Genomic DNA, 13,527 nt, shown 5'->3' on the forward strand with positions numbered 1-13,527 from the left:
GAAATCTAGTTTTGCAGGTCATGAGTGGCCATACAGTCTTTCCCAATTCAAAGCCACTGGTGCCTGGTAGCCATGTTTTATCACGTCTATAGTCACGTTAAGCTGGGCTACACTACACATTCTGGCCCTGATATAGCTGACAAGTTCAGATCGGAGACAAAATCCCCATTTTGCTGCTTAGCCTGGGCGCGAGGCCATCACCGAGGCTCATTTAATGTGTGCATGTCAATGCTCTTGTAGTGTGAGATGTGCAACGGCTCGGTTTGAAAACAGTGATAAGCAATAGTCAATAAGAGCTCACCAGAGAAGAAGTGAGATAACGTATCACATCACCCAGTATGTATAGACTCTGGAGCAGGAGCCATGACTACTACTAGTATGGATGTATAGACTGGAGCAGTAACCATGACTACTACTAGTATGGATGTATAGACTGCAGTCATGACTACTACTAGTATGGATGTATAGACTCTGGAACCATGACTACTACTAGTATGGATGTATAGACTGGAGCAGTAACCATGACTACTATAGAATCGCATCTCTGCATGTCTGGCAGACATATCAGTGTGGATGACGGATCACCACCTCAAGCTGAACCTCGGCAAGACGGAGCTGCTCTTCCTCCCGGGGAAGGACTGCCCGTTCCATGATCTCGCCATCACGGTTGACAACTCCATTGTTTCCTCCTCCCAGAGCGCTAAGAACCTTGGCGTGATCCTGGACAACACCCTGTCGTTCTCAACTAACATCAAGGCGGTGGCCCGTTCCTGTAGGTTCATGCTCTACAACATCCGCAGAGTACGCCCCTGCCTCACACAGGAAGCGGCGCAGGTCCTAATCCAGGCACTTGTCATCTCCCGTCTGGATTACTGCAACTCGCTGTTGGCTGGGCTCCCTGCCTGTGCCATTAAACCCCTACAACTCATCCAGAACGCCGCAGCCGGTCTGGTGTTCAACCTTCCCAAGTTCTCTCACGTCACCCCGCTCCTCCGCTCTCTCCACTGGCTTCCAGTTGAAACTCGCATCCGCTACAAGACCATGGTGCTTGCCTACGGAGCTGTGAGGGGAACGGCACCGCAGTACCTCCAGGCTCTGATCAGGCCCTACACCCAAACAAGGGCACTGCGTTCATCCACCTCTGGCCTGCTCGCCTCCCTACCACTGAGGAAGTACAGTTCCCGCTCAGCCCAGTCAAAACTGTTCGCTGCTCTGGCCCCCCAATGGTGGAACAAACTCCCTCACGACGCCAGGACAGCGGAGTCAATCACCACCTTCCAGAGACACCTGAAACCCCACCTCTTCAAGGAATACCTAGGATAGGATAAAGCAATCCTTCTCACCCCCCCCCTTAAATGATTTAGATGCACTATTGTAAAGTGGCTGTTCCACTGATGTCAGAAGGTGAATTCACCAATTTGTAAGTCGCTCTGGATAAGAGCGTCTGCTAAATGACTTAAATGTAAATGTACTACTAGTATGGATGTATAGACTCAGGAGCAGTAACCATGACTACTACTAGTATGGATGTATAGACTCTGGAGCAGTAACCATGACTACTACGTGTTTACCAAAGCGTCAAATCATTACAAGCAATGGTATTTACTATGTATTGGCTACTTCAGTATGCGTGAATGTCTGACTGAAAACGCTGGAGGCTCATTCTGGCCATGTTAATCTAATCACATTGATTGTGAGAGCGTGGTATTGAGAATCCTCAGGTCCAAGCGAAGCATCTTGGTGTTTAAACACCCGTCCATGCCACTACGTTGGCAAGACAAAACATTTGAAGAAAGATTGTTTAATGAGAGGATGTTGGAAGTGGTGTAGTGTGCGCCCAGTCTTAGGGACAAGACAAGGCTTTCAGTAAGAAGGTCTCGTAACCGCAACATTAGTAGAGGAAGTGCCTCTAGCAACACATGTCTCGGAATTGTCTTTATTTGGGTGGCAGCTATGGGCTTACACATTAATAAAGGGAGTTCCCCCAATAAATTACATGCCCCGGTTTACTTTTAATCATGTTAATCTTTGACTGTAAGCCATCAGGTCTGTTGCTAAACAACCCACCCGTCTATAATGCCCTTACGCAGTATGTCATCTTCACGGAGTCTTGTCCCGTTCATCAACAGACAAGTGCAGCGTTTGTAACGCAAGACAGAGCCCAACAGGTCAGAGATCCCAATTATTTTGGGAGCTTGCAAAATTACCTTTTCATTCAAGACAGGATACATATATTATTTCAGGTGATAGGTTGTTTAGTTACTTTTTCCTCAACTACTTGTTTCTCCAACTTTATAGCAAGACAATTTTCATATTCTGTGGTTTGGTAACTTCCTGTTCTTTGACAGACTGGCTGGACTGAAGACGAAGTTTCAAAACTGAGGCGTCCGTCTCGCAACTGCACCTTCAAGCACAGGGGGGCGTTGCGCTTCCACTCTTGTGGACGTGCCCATTGAAATGCAAGACATCCGGCGCAACGCAACAAGTGCTTATGGGTAATGTGAACATGGCTTAAAGTTTCAACCAGAGCGCTGAAGAGCTGTGACATGACAAATTTAAAAAAAACAGGCAGTTCTCATTTTGGATAGTAGTACTCAGTGGCGACCCGCCATTCAGGGCAGAGCTACATTTAGCCTGTTTTGGCAATAATACGTGTCGCATACCAGTTTGCAAACAATGTAAATAAATATAGGCAAGCCAGTTTAGAACAAATTCTTATTTACAATGACTGCCTCCACCGGCCAAACTCGGACGGCGCTGGGCCGATTGTGCACTGCCTTATGGGGAGATGAACATAGGGGTTGGTAATGTCCTCGTTGCCCCATGATTGGCTCAATGTTCCGTCATTCACGGGGACACTACTTCCTTGCAAAATCTATGAGGTTCTGCCAGTTCTCAGAGGTCTTGGAAACTGCAGAAAATGACAATTTTCCCACCAGGACCGCCACGCCACCTTCCTGCACAACAGACTTGGCGGTGTACGTCGCCTGTTTTAGACGTAAGTAATCATTGAATATTGTAAGTTCATCGTCTGCTTATATGCCCATCTTTAGCCTACGGTTCTGACTTGGGCCGTTCCTAGTTCACCCTGAAATTACTGGTTGCCTCTTATCCACTCGTCGTCCCCTTGTGCCAGTTTGTACATCTCAATTGTCAGTAGAAACCACATCTGCTTTAGGAAGTCGGCCATGTTTTTTAAGACAGTAAATGAGGCTGAATGAACTGTTTAACTGCCAGACAGGGTTCCACTGATAGCCAGGTGTAGCGGTGGTAAGGATTCACTCCATGGTGCTGAAAATAAATCTCTGCTGTTCCATCGGCCCAGTTATACTGCAATTAATGTTATGAAATATAGTGGCTTGCTGGCACACATCCCAAGATTAACATGCTATAATCACCACTGGCAGTACTTCATGTACAATTACTGGCGTTCCTAATTAATATTTCAGTAAAAGATAAATTAGCTCATAAAGTCCTCCCCCAAGTCAAGCCCTCCTCTAACGTCAGCATCAGCAGTGAAATGACAACAAGAGCAGGTCAGTTTAATATTTTATTTGCCAACTTTCCAGATGTATTCATTCACCATGTCTGACCTCTTGTGAAGCCGAGGACCAGACAGGCATCCTATGGGATGTTGAACCTGTCCAGACAGTCTGTAGTTGGGTGTCTAGATGGCGTGAATCTTCTTCCAGCGAGCCAGAGGACCAGTCGAAGGGATGTACTTCACCCCACAGCCATCAGGAATCACACGCTTCTCAGCCATCATTTGATCAAAGTCCACCGCGTTGAACTTGGTGAAGCCGTACTTCTTGGACATGTGGATCTGAGGGAGGGAGAGGTGAGTGATCAGAGGTCCTCTACACAGCAATGTTTCTCAGTGTGTAAAGGGACGTGGCCCTTAAGACGTTTAAAACCCCCATAGCCAGAAATCTAATTTGCATAATAAAACGATCCATAAAATTCTGCCAGGAAGCTAGAGATCTGTTCGCATTGGCCGAGTCTCGATCCACCACTGCAGTGAAAGGTGGCATAGCTACAGATCTGTTTTGTCAAGACCATGAGACATCCTTGAAAACCAGTCTCTTCAAACAAACATTAACGTATGAACGGTATGGCTACAAACTATTATGACCTGGATGGAAAGGAGACTCAAACACAATGGTGTTCTCCGTTTACGCTAAAACATCAGGTGTCTTGGACTCCTCCAAAGTCATGACAGTTGATCTGACAACTTCTGTTTGGGCTACACTATTAAGACCCCTCTGGAAAGGTGAGTCTCAATGTTGGTCGTTTAGCATTATGACACCTCCAGGCTGCAAGGCTCACCTGAAGTCTGGAACCAAGTATAGGTGATGACTGTTTAGTGCCAAAAATAAGGGGTTAAATGTGTCGTTTTTAAATCCGATCTTCCATCTCTCAGATATAGGACAGACATTTCAGAACTTTTGGGGCCCATCTGTTATTCAATGTGTTGGTATCACATCCGATCAGTTATGCCCAGTGTGTTTGTATTTCAAGTGTGTGTCCAGGTGAGTGTTACCTTCTGGCGTCCGGGGAACTTGAACTTGGCTCTGCGGAGAGCCTCGATAATGTGCTCCTTGTTGCTGGCCTTGGTGCGGACAGACATGATCACCTGACCGATTCTAACACGGGCCACTGTGCCCAGGGGTTTACCGAACGCACCACGCATCCCTGTCTGGAGCCTAGAGAAACAGAACAAAACACATTTAACTGACGAACAGACAGAACACATTGAATTATGGGACGACACACATCTAATGTACTTGGACACATGAAATGGAGTCAAATTGCACCCTCTAATGAAGGTCACCAACTGGTTGATCTTCAAGACATTCCTAGTCCATCACCGAACTGCAGAAAAGCCAACGTTTAAGGCTTTGTGTGTGTGTGTGTCCTGCGCCATGGACAGTAGGGGCACTTGAAGCCCTGCAGGTCAGGTAGAGCGGTCACAATTTTGGGGATAGTAAAATGTTTTCAGTATAAAATGAAGACCTACCAAATATTAAGTATAGACGATAATGAAGCTTTTTAAATAAGATCTGGGAGAACTAAGAACCAAAATAAACTAGAGACTGAGGTTCAGATAATGTCATGTGAGCAGCTCAGACAGCATAAGGCATTATCTTTGCCCCTTAAAGTGCAGCACAGCGAGAAGTGAACCAACAGCAACATTTTGCCAAGAGGACTTCTAAAACAGTAACCCACCCCCCATCAGAACGGTTTTTAATTACATCTGAGGTAGTTCACTACTGTTGACCAGAGGCCTATGGTCCGGTCTACAACCCCCAGCCTGGTCAGTCCTGGTCCGAAACACAGCACCAGTTGTAAAGCGTTGTCTCAGCGGTCCCTTAAAGGGGCCAGCACCTCCCAGCTGGCCTCATACACAACCACAGAGTTACTGTCTGCAGCCATTGCACACCAGAACCGCACGGCAGCAGGACTGGTCGGCTTAATAAGCTGCAGGTGTGTTTTATGAGTTTAGAACAGTGCTGTACCTGTCAGCCCCAGCGCAGGACAACATCTTGTTGATACGGATGACATGGAAGGGGTGCAGCCGGACCCGGATGTGGAAGCCATCTTTTCCACAAGTCTTCACCATGTACTTGTTGGCACAGATACGGGCTGCCTCCAGAGCTAGAGGAGAGATGGGAGAGTTAACACAGGCTGCTGCCTCCAGAGGAGAGATGGGAGAGTTAACAGACTGCCTCTAGAGCTAGAGATATGGAAAGTAGATTTAATGCGACATGGCAATCTGACCTTGCATTTTCAGAAGACAAAGTGTAACATTGTCAAGGAGTGAGAGTGTGTCAGAGCAGGACTGACCGCCTCCAGAGAGGCACCCTCACCTTCAGAGGACAGCTGCTCGTACTCGTCAGAGACCATGTGACCACACAGAGGGAACTCGTCCACCCTGGCCTTCTTCCTGCCCAGGTCAAAGATCCGAATCTTAGGATCTACAGAGGTAAACAACAGGATAGCGTTTACAAGAGGTAATTGTTCATGTTGGTCTGAATGTCTTAAAAAAAAAAAGGTACACTATGCAGAAAATCACTCCATTTCCTGTTTGCTACAAGTCTAACAGGTCACCTAATTTCACTTGGTGACTAAACTAGTGTGGAGCAGGGCTTCTCAAACTCGGGTCTGGCCCCACGGGGTGCACGCTCTAGCACTACACAGCGGATGCAAATCAAAGCTTAATGAGTTGGTTGTTTGAGTCGGCTGTAGTGCTCAGGGGCAAAACCCAAAACGGGCCCAAGTTTGGGAAACCTTGGTGTACCAAATCATTGTAGCATCTGAACAGCTATGAAATATATATTTTCCATAACCAAACATTTTATTTTCAGCTGGTGTACAAAAACAAAAGACTTAAGGGATAGAAATAGATCAGCTCCTGCTTATACCTGCTATCAATGAGTGACATCTATACAGAATAAAAATATATACACAACAATTCAGTCAACTAAAATCAACTCATTAGGCCCTAATCTATGGATTTCACGTGACTGGGAATACAGCTATGCATCGGTTCATCAGATACCTTACCAAAAAGGTAGGGGCGTGGATCAGAAAACCAGTCAGTATCTGGTGTGATCACCATTTGCCTTATGCATTATGACACATCTCATTCACATAGAGTTGATCAGGCTGTTGATTGTGGCCTGTGGAATGTTGTCCCTCTTCTCTTCAATGGCGGTCAAAAGTCGCTGATATTAGCGGGAACTGGAACACTGTCGTGCACATGGATCCAGAGCATCCCAAACATGCTCAACGGGTGACATGTCTATTGAGTATACAGGCCACGAAATAACTGGGACATGTTCAGCTTCCAGGAATTGTGTACAGATCCTTGTGACATGACAACCACTTGACCAAAACGCTATTGTTTTTGTAGTTGTCCATACCACAACCCTACCACAAGGAACCTCTTCACAACGATGACATCAGCAAACCACACGCCCACACACGCCGTCTGCCCAGTACAGTTGAAACCGAGATTCATCCATGAAGCGCACACTTCTCCAGCGTGCATCGAAGATCGGTTAAGACGCCAAACTACAGTCAGTTCCAGACCCAGGTGAGGACGACGAGCACAGCTTCCGAGACGTTTGTGCAGAAGTTTTTTGGCTGTGCAAACCCACAGCTGTCCGGGTGGCTGGTCTCAGACGATCACGCAGGTGAAGAAGCTGGATGTGGAGGTCCTGGGCTGGCCGTGGTTACACGTGGTCTGCAGTTGAGGATCAGTTGGACGTACTGACGATTTCTAAAACTACATTGAAGGCAGCTTATGGTAGAGAAATTACAGAAATGTACAAATTCTCTGGCAACAGCGCTGGTGGACTTTTCTTCAGTCAGCATGCCAATTGGACGCTCCCTGAACTTGAGACGTGTGACAAAACGTCACATTTTAAAGAGGACTTTTATTGTCCCCAGTACAAGGTGCACTGTGTAATGATCATGCTGTTTAATCAGATTCCTGATTGGCCACACCAGGTGGATGGATTATCTTGGCAAAGGAAAAATCCTCACTCACAGGGATGTAAACAGGTTTGTGCACAAAATTGCGAGAAATACGTTTTGGAGAGTTGGGACCTGTTATTTCAGCTCATAAAACACAGGACCAACACTTTACAAGTTGCGTTTACATTTTTGTCCAGTATATAAGTCACTTCTGTGAATTTGGTCTGGTCACTCAAAAAGGTGTCATTACAGCTGTAAGTGACCAAGTAGACAGAAGAGTTAACTAGCTACACCCTCAGTAGCTGTCAAAACTTAGCGTTGTCTCAGCGGTCCCTTAAAGGGGCCAGCACCTCCCAGCTGGCCTCATACACAACCACAGAGTTACTGTCTGCAGCCATTGCACACCAGAACCGCACGGCAGCAGGACTGGTCGGCTTAATAAGCTGCAGTTAAGAACACTTCATGTTCCTGTTTAGTATTTAATAGATTCCCCCATTAGCCACTGCCAAGGCAACAGCTACTCTTCCTGTGGTCCAAACAGGAATAAACAATTACACAAAACGCAACAGCCTCCATTTTTTTTTTTTTTTTTTTTAATGTACAAGTCAACGGTTGTATTACTAGTGGGTCTTCACAGTCCGTGTTGGCCTGAGAAGTATACATCTAATCTTACTGCGTGCGTTACTTGATGAGGAATAGAGTTCCGCGAGTTTCCTAGCCTCTGTTCTAAATTGTGAAGAGACCCCTGGTGGCATGTCTTGTTGGGTACGTATGGGCGTCTGAGCTGAGCCATTTGAACAGGCAGTCCGGTGCCTTCAACATCTCAAAGACTAGTGATGCAGTCAATTTAGCATGCAATTGACATTGGCCCCTAAATGTACACTGAAGGTTAACAGTCTGTTCTGGGCCAACTGAAATGAGCTTGTTTGAGTGGGAGTAACCTCAAGGTAAAGGAGAGAACTTACCAGGCACACCGCGACAGAAACGGGACTTGGGGTAGGGCTTGTTCTTGCAGTAGCGGTAGCTGAGGGAGACAGATGGTTTATTTCAAACAATTATCAGCCGACTAGCTGCAGTACCAAACGGATGCATTTTGGGTATAAAAATAATTTTATGGAACAAAAGGAACATTTGCTGTCTAACTGGGAGTCAGTGAAAACATCCGAAGATCAAAGCTAAACATTTAATTTGACTGATTTTCTGATTTGTGACCAAGCTTCCCGCTGCTAGCTGGACATAATGATATGCTAGGCTATCGATAAACGCTTGTCTTGCGTTGGCTGTAAAGCATAATTTCAAAATCTGAGACAGCAGGGTGATTAACAAAAGGCTAAGCTTGTGTGTCACTATATTTCACTTGTGATTTCATGAATATTTTGTAGTATTTTTTGTCCGCTGCTTTATGCTAATTAGTGTCAGTTGATGCCAATTCTCCCGGATCTGGGGGAGGGAGTTAAGAATTAGTAGGATTTGGCTTGGTTCGCAACGGCAAGGAGTGGGCATCATTTATATTAGATTAATCTTTGCTCAACTAAGGTTTGTGGTAAACTATTCCTTAGATTTGTCCATGTTTCTATCGTTTGTTCTACCTGATTGCCTGAGTCCTACCATGTTCTTAGGTTATTTGAAACGGAACTTCAGCCATTAGATACATTCTTTGTTCATGAAGTACCGAGGAGGGAGGGAGAAAAGCCAGCAGGCATAAAAACTGAAGTCATTCAGAACCAACGGATAGAAGACAAAATGGGGCTTTTAAAATACACTGCATTGTCCACTATAAAAATATTAAAATGGCTTCAGCGATACGGACCGGAACGAGAAACTTTGAGCTGCTTAAGTCTACTTTCCGCTGGCATTCTGTAAATGTTTTAACATGTATAGAAATAGGTTATAAAGGACTAAGCCACATGGCTCCGGACTGTGGTTCCAGTCAAATGGAAATAAACTATTCTTAGGCCATCACTTCACAACGTAGTTAACGACAGCTGTCAATCATCTGATGCGTAATATCACCCAACCCTGGAGCCACTGCACACTAGAACCACACTGGTCAGCTTAATAAGCTGCAGGGGTGACCAAGACTAAAAACAGTGTCCATCTCTAGGCCACCAGACTTAACCATCACTAGCCGGCCTCTACCCAGTACCCTGCCATCAACTTAGTCACGGTCGCGAGCCGGCTACCACCCCGGTACTCAACTCTGCACCGTAGATGCTGCTGCCCTATGTACATAGACATGGAACTATAATATATATATTTTTTTTACATACCGTTTTACCCACTTCATATGTATATACACTCTTCTCGTCAAGGCCATCCTATTGTACACACACCACTCTATCCTACATGTTCTTCAGAGATATTATGGATATAGTACACATCCCACCCCTCCTTACAAACATACGGTGCCTTTGGAAAGTATTCAGACCCCTTGACTTTATCCACAATTTGTTAGTTTACAACCTTATTCTAAAATTGCTCCCCCCCAATCAACACACAATACCCTCATAAGGACATAGCAAAAACACATTTGACAAATGTGTGCAAACTGAAATATGACAGTACATAAGTACTCAGACCCCTCTCAGTACTTTGTAGAAGCACCGTTGTCAGCTATTACAGCCTGAGTCTTGTGTACAAGCTTTGCACAACTTTATTTTGAGAGTTTCTCCCAATCTGCGATCTGGAACAGATTTTCATCAAGGATCTCTGTACTCGGTCCGTTCAGCTTTGACTCGATCCTGACTAGTCTCCCAGTCACTACTGCTTAAAAACAACCCCACAGCATGCTTCTGCCACCACCATGCTTCACCATAGGGATGGTGCCAGGTTTCCTCCAGAAGTGACACTTTGCATCCAGGGCAGAGTTCAATCTTGGTTTCATCAAATCAAATGTTATTTGTCACATACACATGGTTAGCAGATGTTAATGCGAGTGTAGCGAAATGCATGTGCTTCTAGTTCCGACAATGCAGTAAAAACCAACAAGTAATCTAACTAACAATTCCAAAACCACTGTCTTATACACAAGTGTAAGGGGATAAAGATATATGAATGAGTGATGGTACAGAGCAGCATAGGCAAGATATAGATGGTATCGAGTACAGTATATACATATGAGATGAGTATGTAAACACAGTGGCATAGTTAAAGTGGCTAGTGATACATGTATTACATAAAGATGCAGTAGATGATAAGAGTATACATATGAGATGAATAATGTAGGGTATGTAAACATTATATTAGGTAGCAGTGTTTAAAGTGGCTAGTGATGACGAGCTTGGAGGGTACTATGGTGTTAAATGCCGAGCTGTAGTCGATGAACAGCATTCACATAGGTATTCCTCTTGTCCAGATGGGTTAGGGCAGTGTGGTTGAGATTGCATCGTCTGTGGACCTATTTGGGCGGTAAGCAAATTGGACTGGGTCTAGGGTGTCAGGTAGGGTGGAGGTGATATGGTCCTTGACTAGCCTCAAAGCACTTCATGATGACGGAAGCGAGTGCTACGGGGCGGTAGTCGTTTAGCTCAGTTACCTTAGCTTTCTTGGGAACAGGAACAATGGTGGCCCTCTTGAAGCTTGTGGGAACAGCAGACTGGGATAGGGATTGATTGAATATGTCTGTAAACACACCAGCCAGCTGGTCTGCGCATGCTCTGAGGGCGCGGCTGGGGATGTCGTCTGGGCCTGCAGCATTGCGAGGGTTAACACGTTTAAATGTTTTACTCACCTCGGCTGCAGTGAAGGAGAGACCGCATGTTTCCGTTGCAGGCCGTGTCAGTGGCACTGTATTGTCCTCAAAGCGGGCCCTGATTAAAAGCAGTGGTTCGCGCTTTCAGTTTCACGCGAATGCTGCCATCAATCCACGGTTTCTGGTTTGGGAATGTTTTAATTGTTGCTATGGGAACGAGAATCTTGTTTCTCATGGTCTGCAAGTCCTTTAGGTGCCTTTTGGCAAACTTCAAGCGGGCTGTCATGTTTACTGAGGAATGGCTTCCATTAGGCCATTCTACCATAAAGGCCTGATTAGTGGAGTGGTGCAGATATGGTTCTCCTGTTTCCACAGAGGAACTCTGCCAGAGTGAACATTGGGTTCTTGGTCACCTCCCTGACAAAGGCCCTTCTCTCCCGATTGAGCAGTTTGGCCACGTGGCCAGTCCGAGGAAGAGTCTTGGTGGTTCCAAACTTGGGATGGGAGGCCACAATTCCTTAGACCTCGTGGCTTGGTTTTTGCTCTGACATGCACTATCAACTGTGGAACCTTATATAGACAGGTGTGTACCTTTACAAATCATGTCCAATCAATTTCATTTACCACAGGTGGACTCCAATTAAGTTGTAGAAACATCAAGATGCACCTAAGCTCAATTTCAAGTCCTATAGCAAAGGGTCTGAATACTTATGTAAATTAGGCACCTGTTTCTCATTAATTTGCTAATTTCAAAAAAAAAAACGCATTTTCTTTGTCATTATGGGGTGAAGTGTGTTGATTGAGACCCCCCCCCAAACCATTTCAGAATATAGCTGTAGCGTAACAAAATGAGAAGGGGGCTGAATACTGTCAAAGCACCGAATATCCATCACTATCTACACTACACATCTACCACAACCCTTCAGGATAGCACTCACTGGCCTGGGAGATGCTTTTTATATGAACATGTATCTTTCCTCTATTTCAAGCAAATGTTTGTATCCATCTTGCCTATTTTTATTTTATTTACATTTTTAGTAACTTAGCAGACACCTATCTGGAGCGACTTAGTCATTGCATTCAAGTGTAATGTTTCTAAGCAGTCTCTCGTCCTGTATCTGTCTCTGTGTAGAGATAAGAGGACCAGGAAGTTGCCTGTAGTGTGGACACACAAGCTCGTTTAACTATTCCTACCACCTATTCTTTTAGGTGTGTGTATTGTTAGATATTACTGCAGTTGGAGCTGGGAACACAAGCATTTCGCGACACGCACAATAACATCTAAATACGTATGTAAATTAGATACTAAGGATATTTAGATATTCACGCATCTTTATTCTGTACAGTAAAAACCTCACTAAACTGTGTATTGTACCAATAATCACAGATTAAAGTAATACACCATAACAAGGATGTTGATCAACCCACAAATTGCAGAGGCAATTTATGCTACCTAATGCCATTAGCAGTGTTAGCCTTCTAATCTAGCTAGCTACATTAGCTACTGTTAGCCAGGTGAATGACAAGGATGTAGACATCGCGGACAGTGTGTAACATACCATCAAGCGAGCTAATTTAATGACAAAACAAATTGACGTAACGCCATATAAATAATTTGACATCAACCCTGCGAATGTAGCTAGCTGGCACATGGTACAGACACATCCGCCATTTTGTATTTTCACCCAGTGTCAAGACTTTATTTGAGCTGAAACCATGCAACAAAAACACTCACCATCGGGCTGGCCGGCGACCCATGGCTGCGATCTGTTAAAATAACACAAACACTTACTACAAATGGAAAGTAGCTATGGTCCTAGAGTGGACGAATACATTATTTTCTATAATTTTTAGAAGCGCGGCAGAGACCACGATGTCACCGTGTACTCACCGAATGGAGGAAAGGAAGTCAGACAGACTTCCGCTGAGTCATATGGGTGCGTTCGCGTGGAGAAAATATACGGTAAAAACACACCTCTTTTATTTTTGATTTGGGTAAGCACTTTTGTAATCACACGTGAATTATAGTTAATAATCGTAAATGTTTTATTGAATATTTTGTCTGTAAAATTTCATCCGCAACAACTATCCAACCGTGGAGCATCTTGGGAAGAGTAGTTTTACCAACGACATTTATAACTAACCCAAGATCGTTCATCTCTGTCCTTTACAGTAGGAGCAGGCAGGACAAGCAAGGAGGTGGGCAAAGCCAAGCATTGCAAGCGGCGAGTGGGGATCCATAATAAATACAAATACAATATAAATATTGTCACATTATAGCATTTATTTGCATAGTTCCATTAAGGATCGCCTCCTCTCATGTGAGAGTGTGAACAAACTCATTTCGACCTTGCGCT

General features: G+C 44.8%; 1 protein-coding gene and 2 non-coding genes across 3 annotated transcripts; all 3 read right to left on the minus strand.

Annotated features, from left to right (window-relative positions):
- Positions 1 to 3,537: 3,537 nt before the first annotated feature.
- Positions 3,538 to 13,056, minus strand: LOC135527665 (large ribosomal subunit protein uL16). Its single transcript, XM_064956153.1, has 6 exons — positions 12,906 to 13,056; positions 8,445 to 8,503; positions 5,868 to 5,975; positions 5,517 to 5,655; positions 4,541 to 4,703; positions 3,538 to 3,823 (listed from the first exon to the last, which is right to left on the minus strand). The coding sequence occupies exons 1-6, from the start codon at positions 12,926 to 12,928 to the stop codon at positions 3,668 to 3,670; spliced, it is 648 nt and encodes a 215-aa protein (XP_064812225.1). The 5' UTR covers positions 12,929 to 13,056; the 3' UTR covers positions 3,538 to 3,667.
- LOC135528583 (small nucleolar RNA SNORA70) lies at positions 5,352 to 5,484 on the minus strand. Its single transcript, XR_010453566.1, has one exon. It is a non-coding gene; the product is annotated as a small nucleolar RNA SNORA70 (small nucleolar RNA).
- LOC135528584 (small nucleolar RNA SNORA70) lies at positions 7,796 to 7,928 on the minus strand. Its single transcript, XR_010453567.1, has one exon. It is a non-coding gene; the product is annotated as a small nucleolar RNA SNORA70 (small nucleolar RNA).
- Positions 13,057 to 13,527: the final 471 nt, after the last annotated feature.

This window comes from Oncorhynchus masou, chromosome 33 (genome assembly GCF_036934945.1).
Source record: "Oncorhynchus masou masou isolate Uvic2021 chromosome 33, UVic_Omas_1.1, whole genome shotgun sequence".
Taxonomy (NCBI): domain Eukaryota; kingdom Metazoa; phylum Chordata; class Actinopteri; order Salmoniformes; family Salmonidae; genus Oncorhynchus; species Oncorhynchus masou.

Excerpts from the sequence above, each read along its gene's own strand:
- LOC135527665 (XM_064956153.1), bottom strand. The coding sequence starts at position 12,928 with ATGGGTCGCCGGCCAGCCCGATG. Across the intron at positions 4,704-5,516 it reads TCCTGCGCTGGGGCTGACAG|GCTCCAGACAGGGATGCGTG; the intron begins GTACAGCACTGT and ends CTGTTTCTCTAG. Across the intron at positions 3,824-4,540 it reads AGTTCCCCGGACGCCAGAAG|ATCCACATGTCCAAGAAGTA; the intron begins GTAACACTCACC and ends TCCCTCCCTCAG.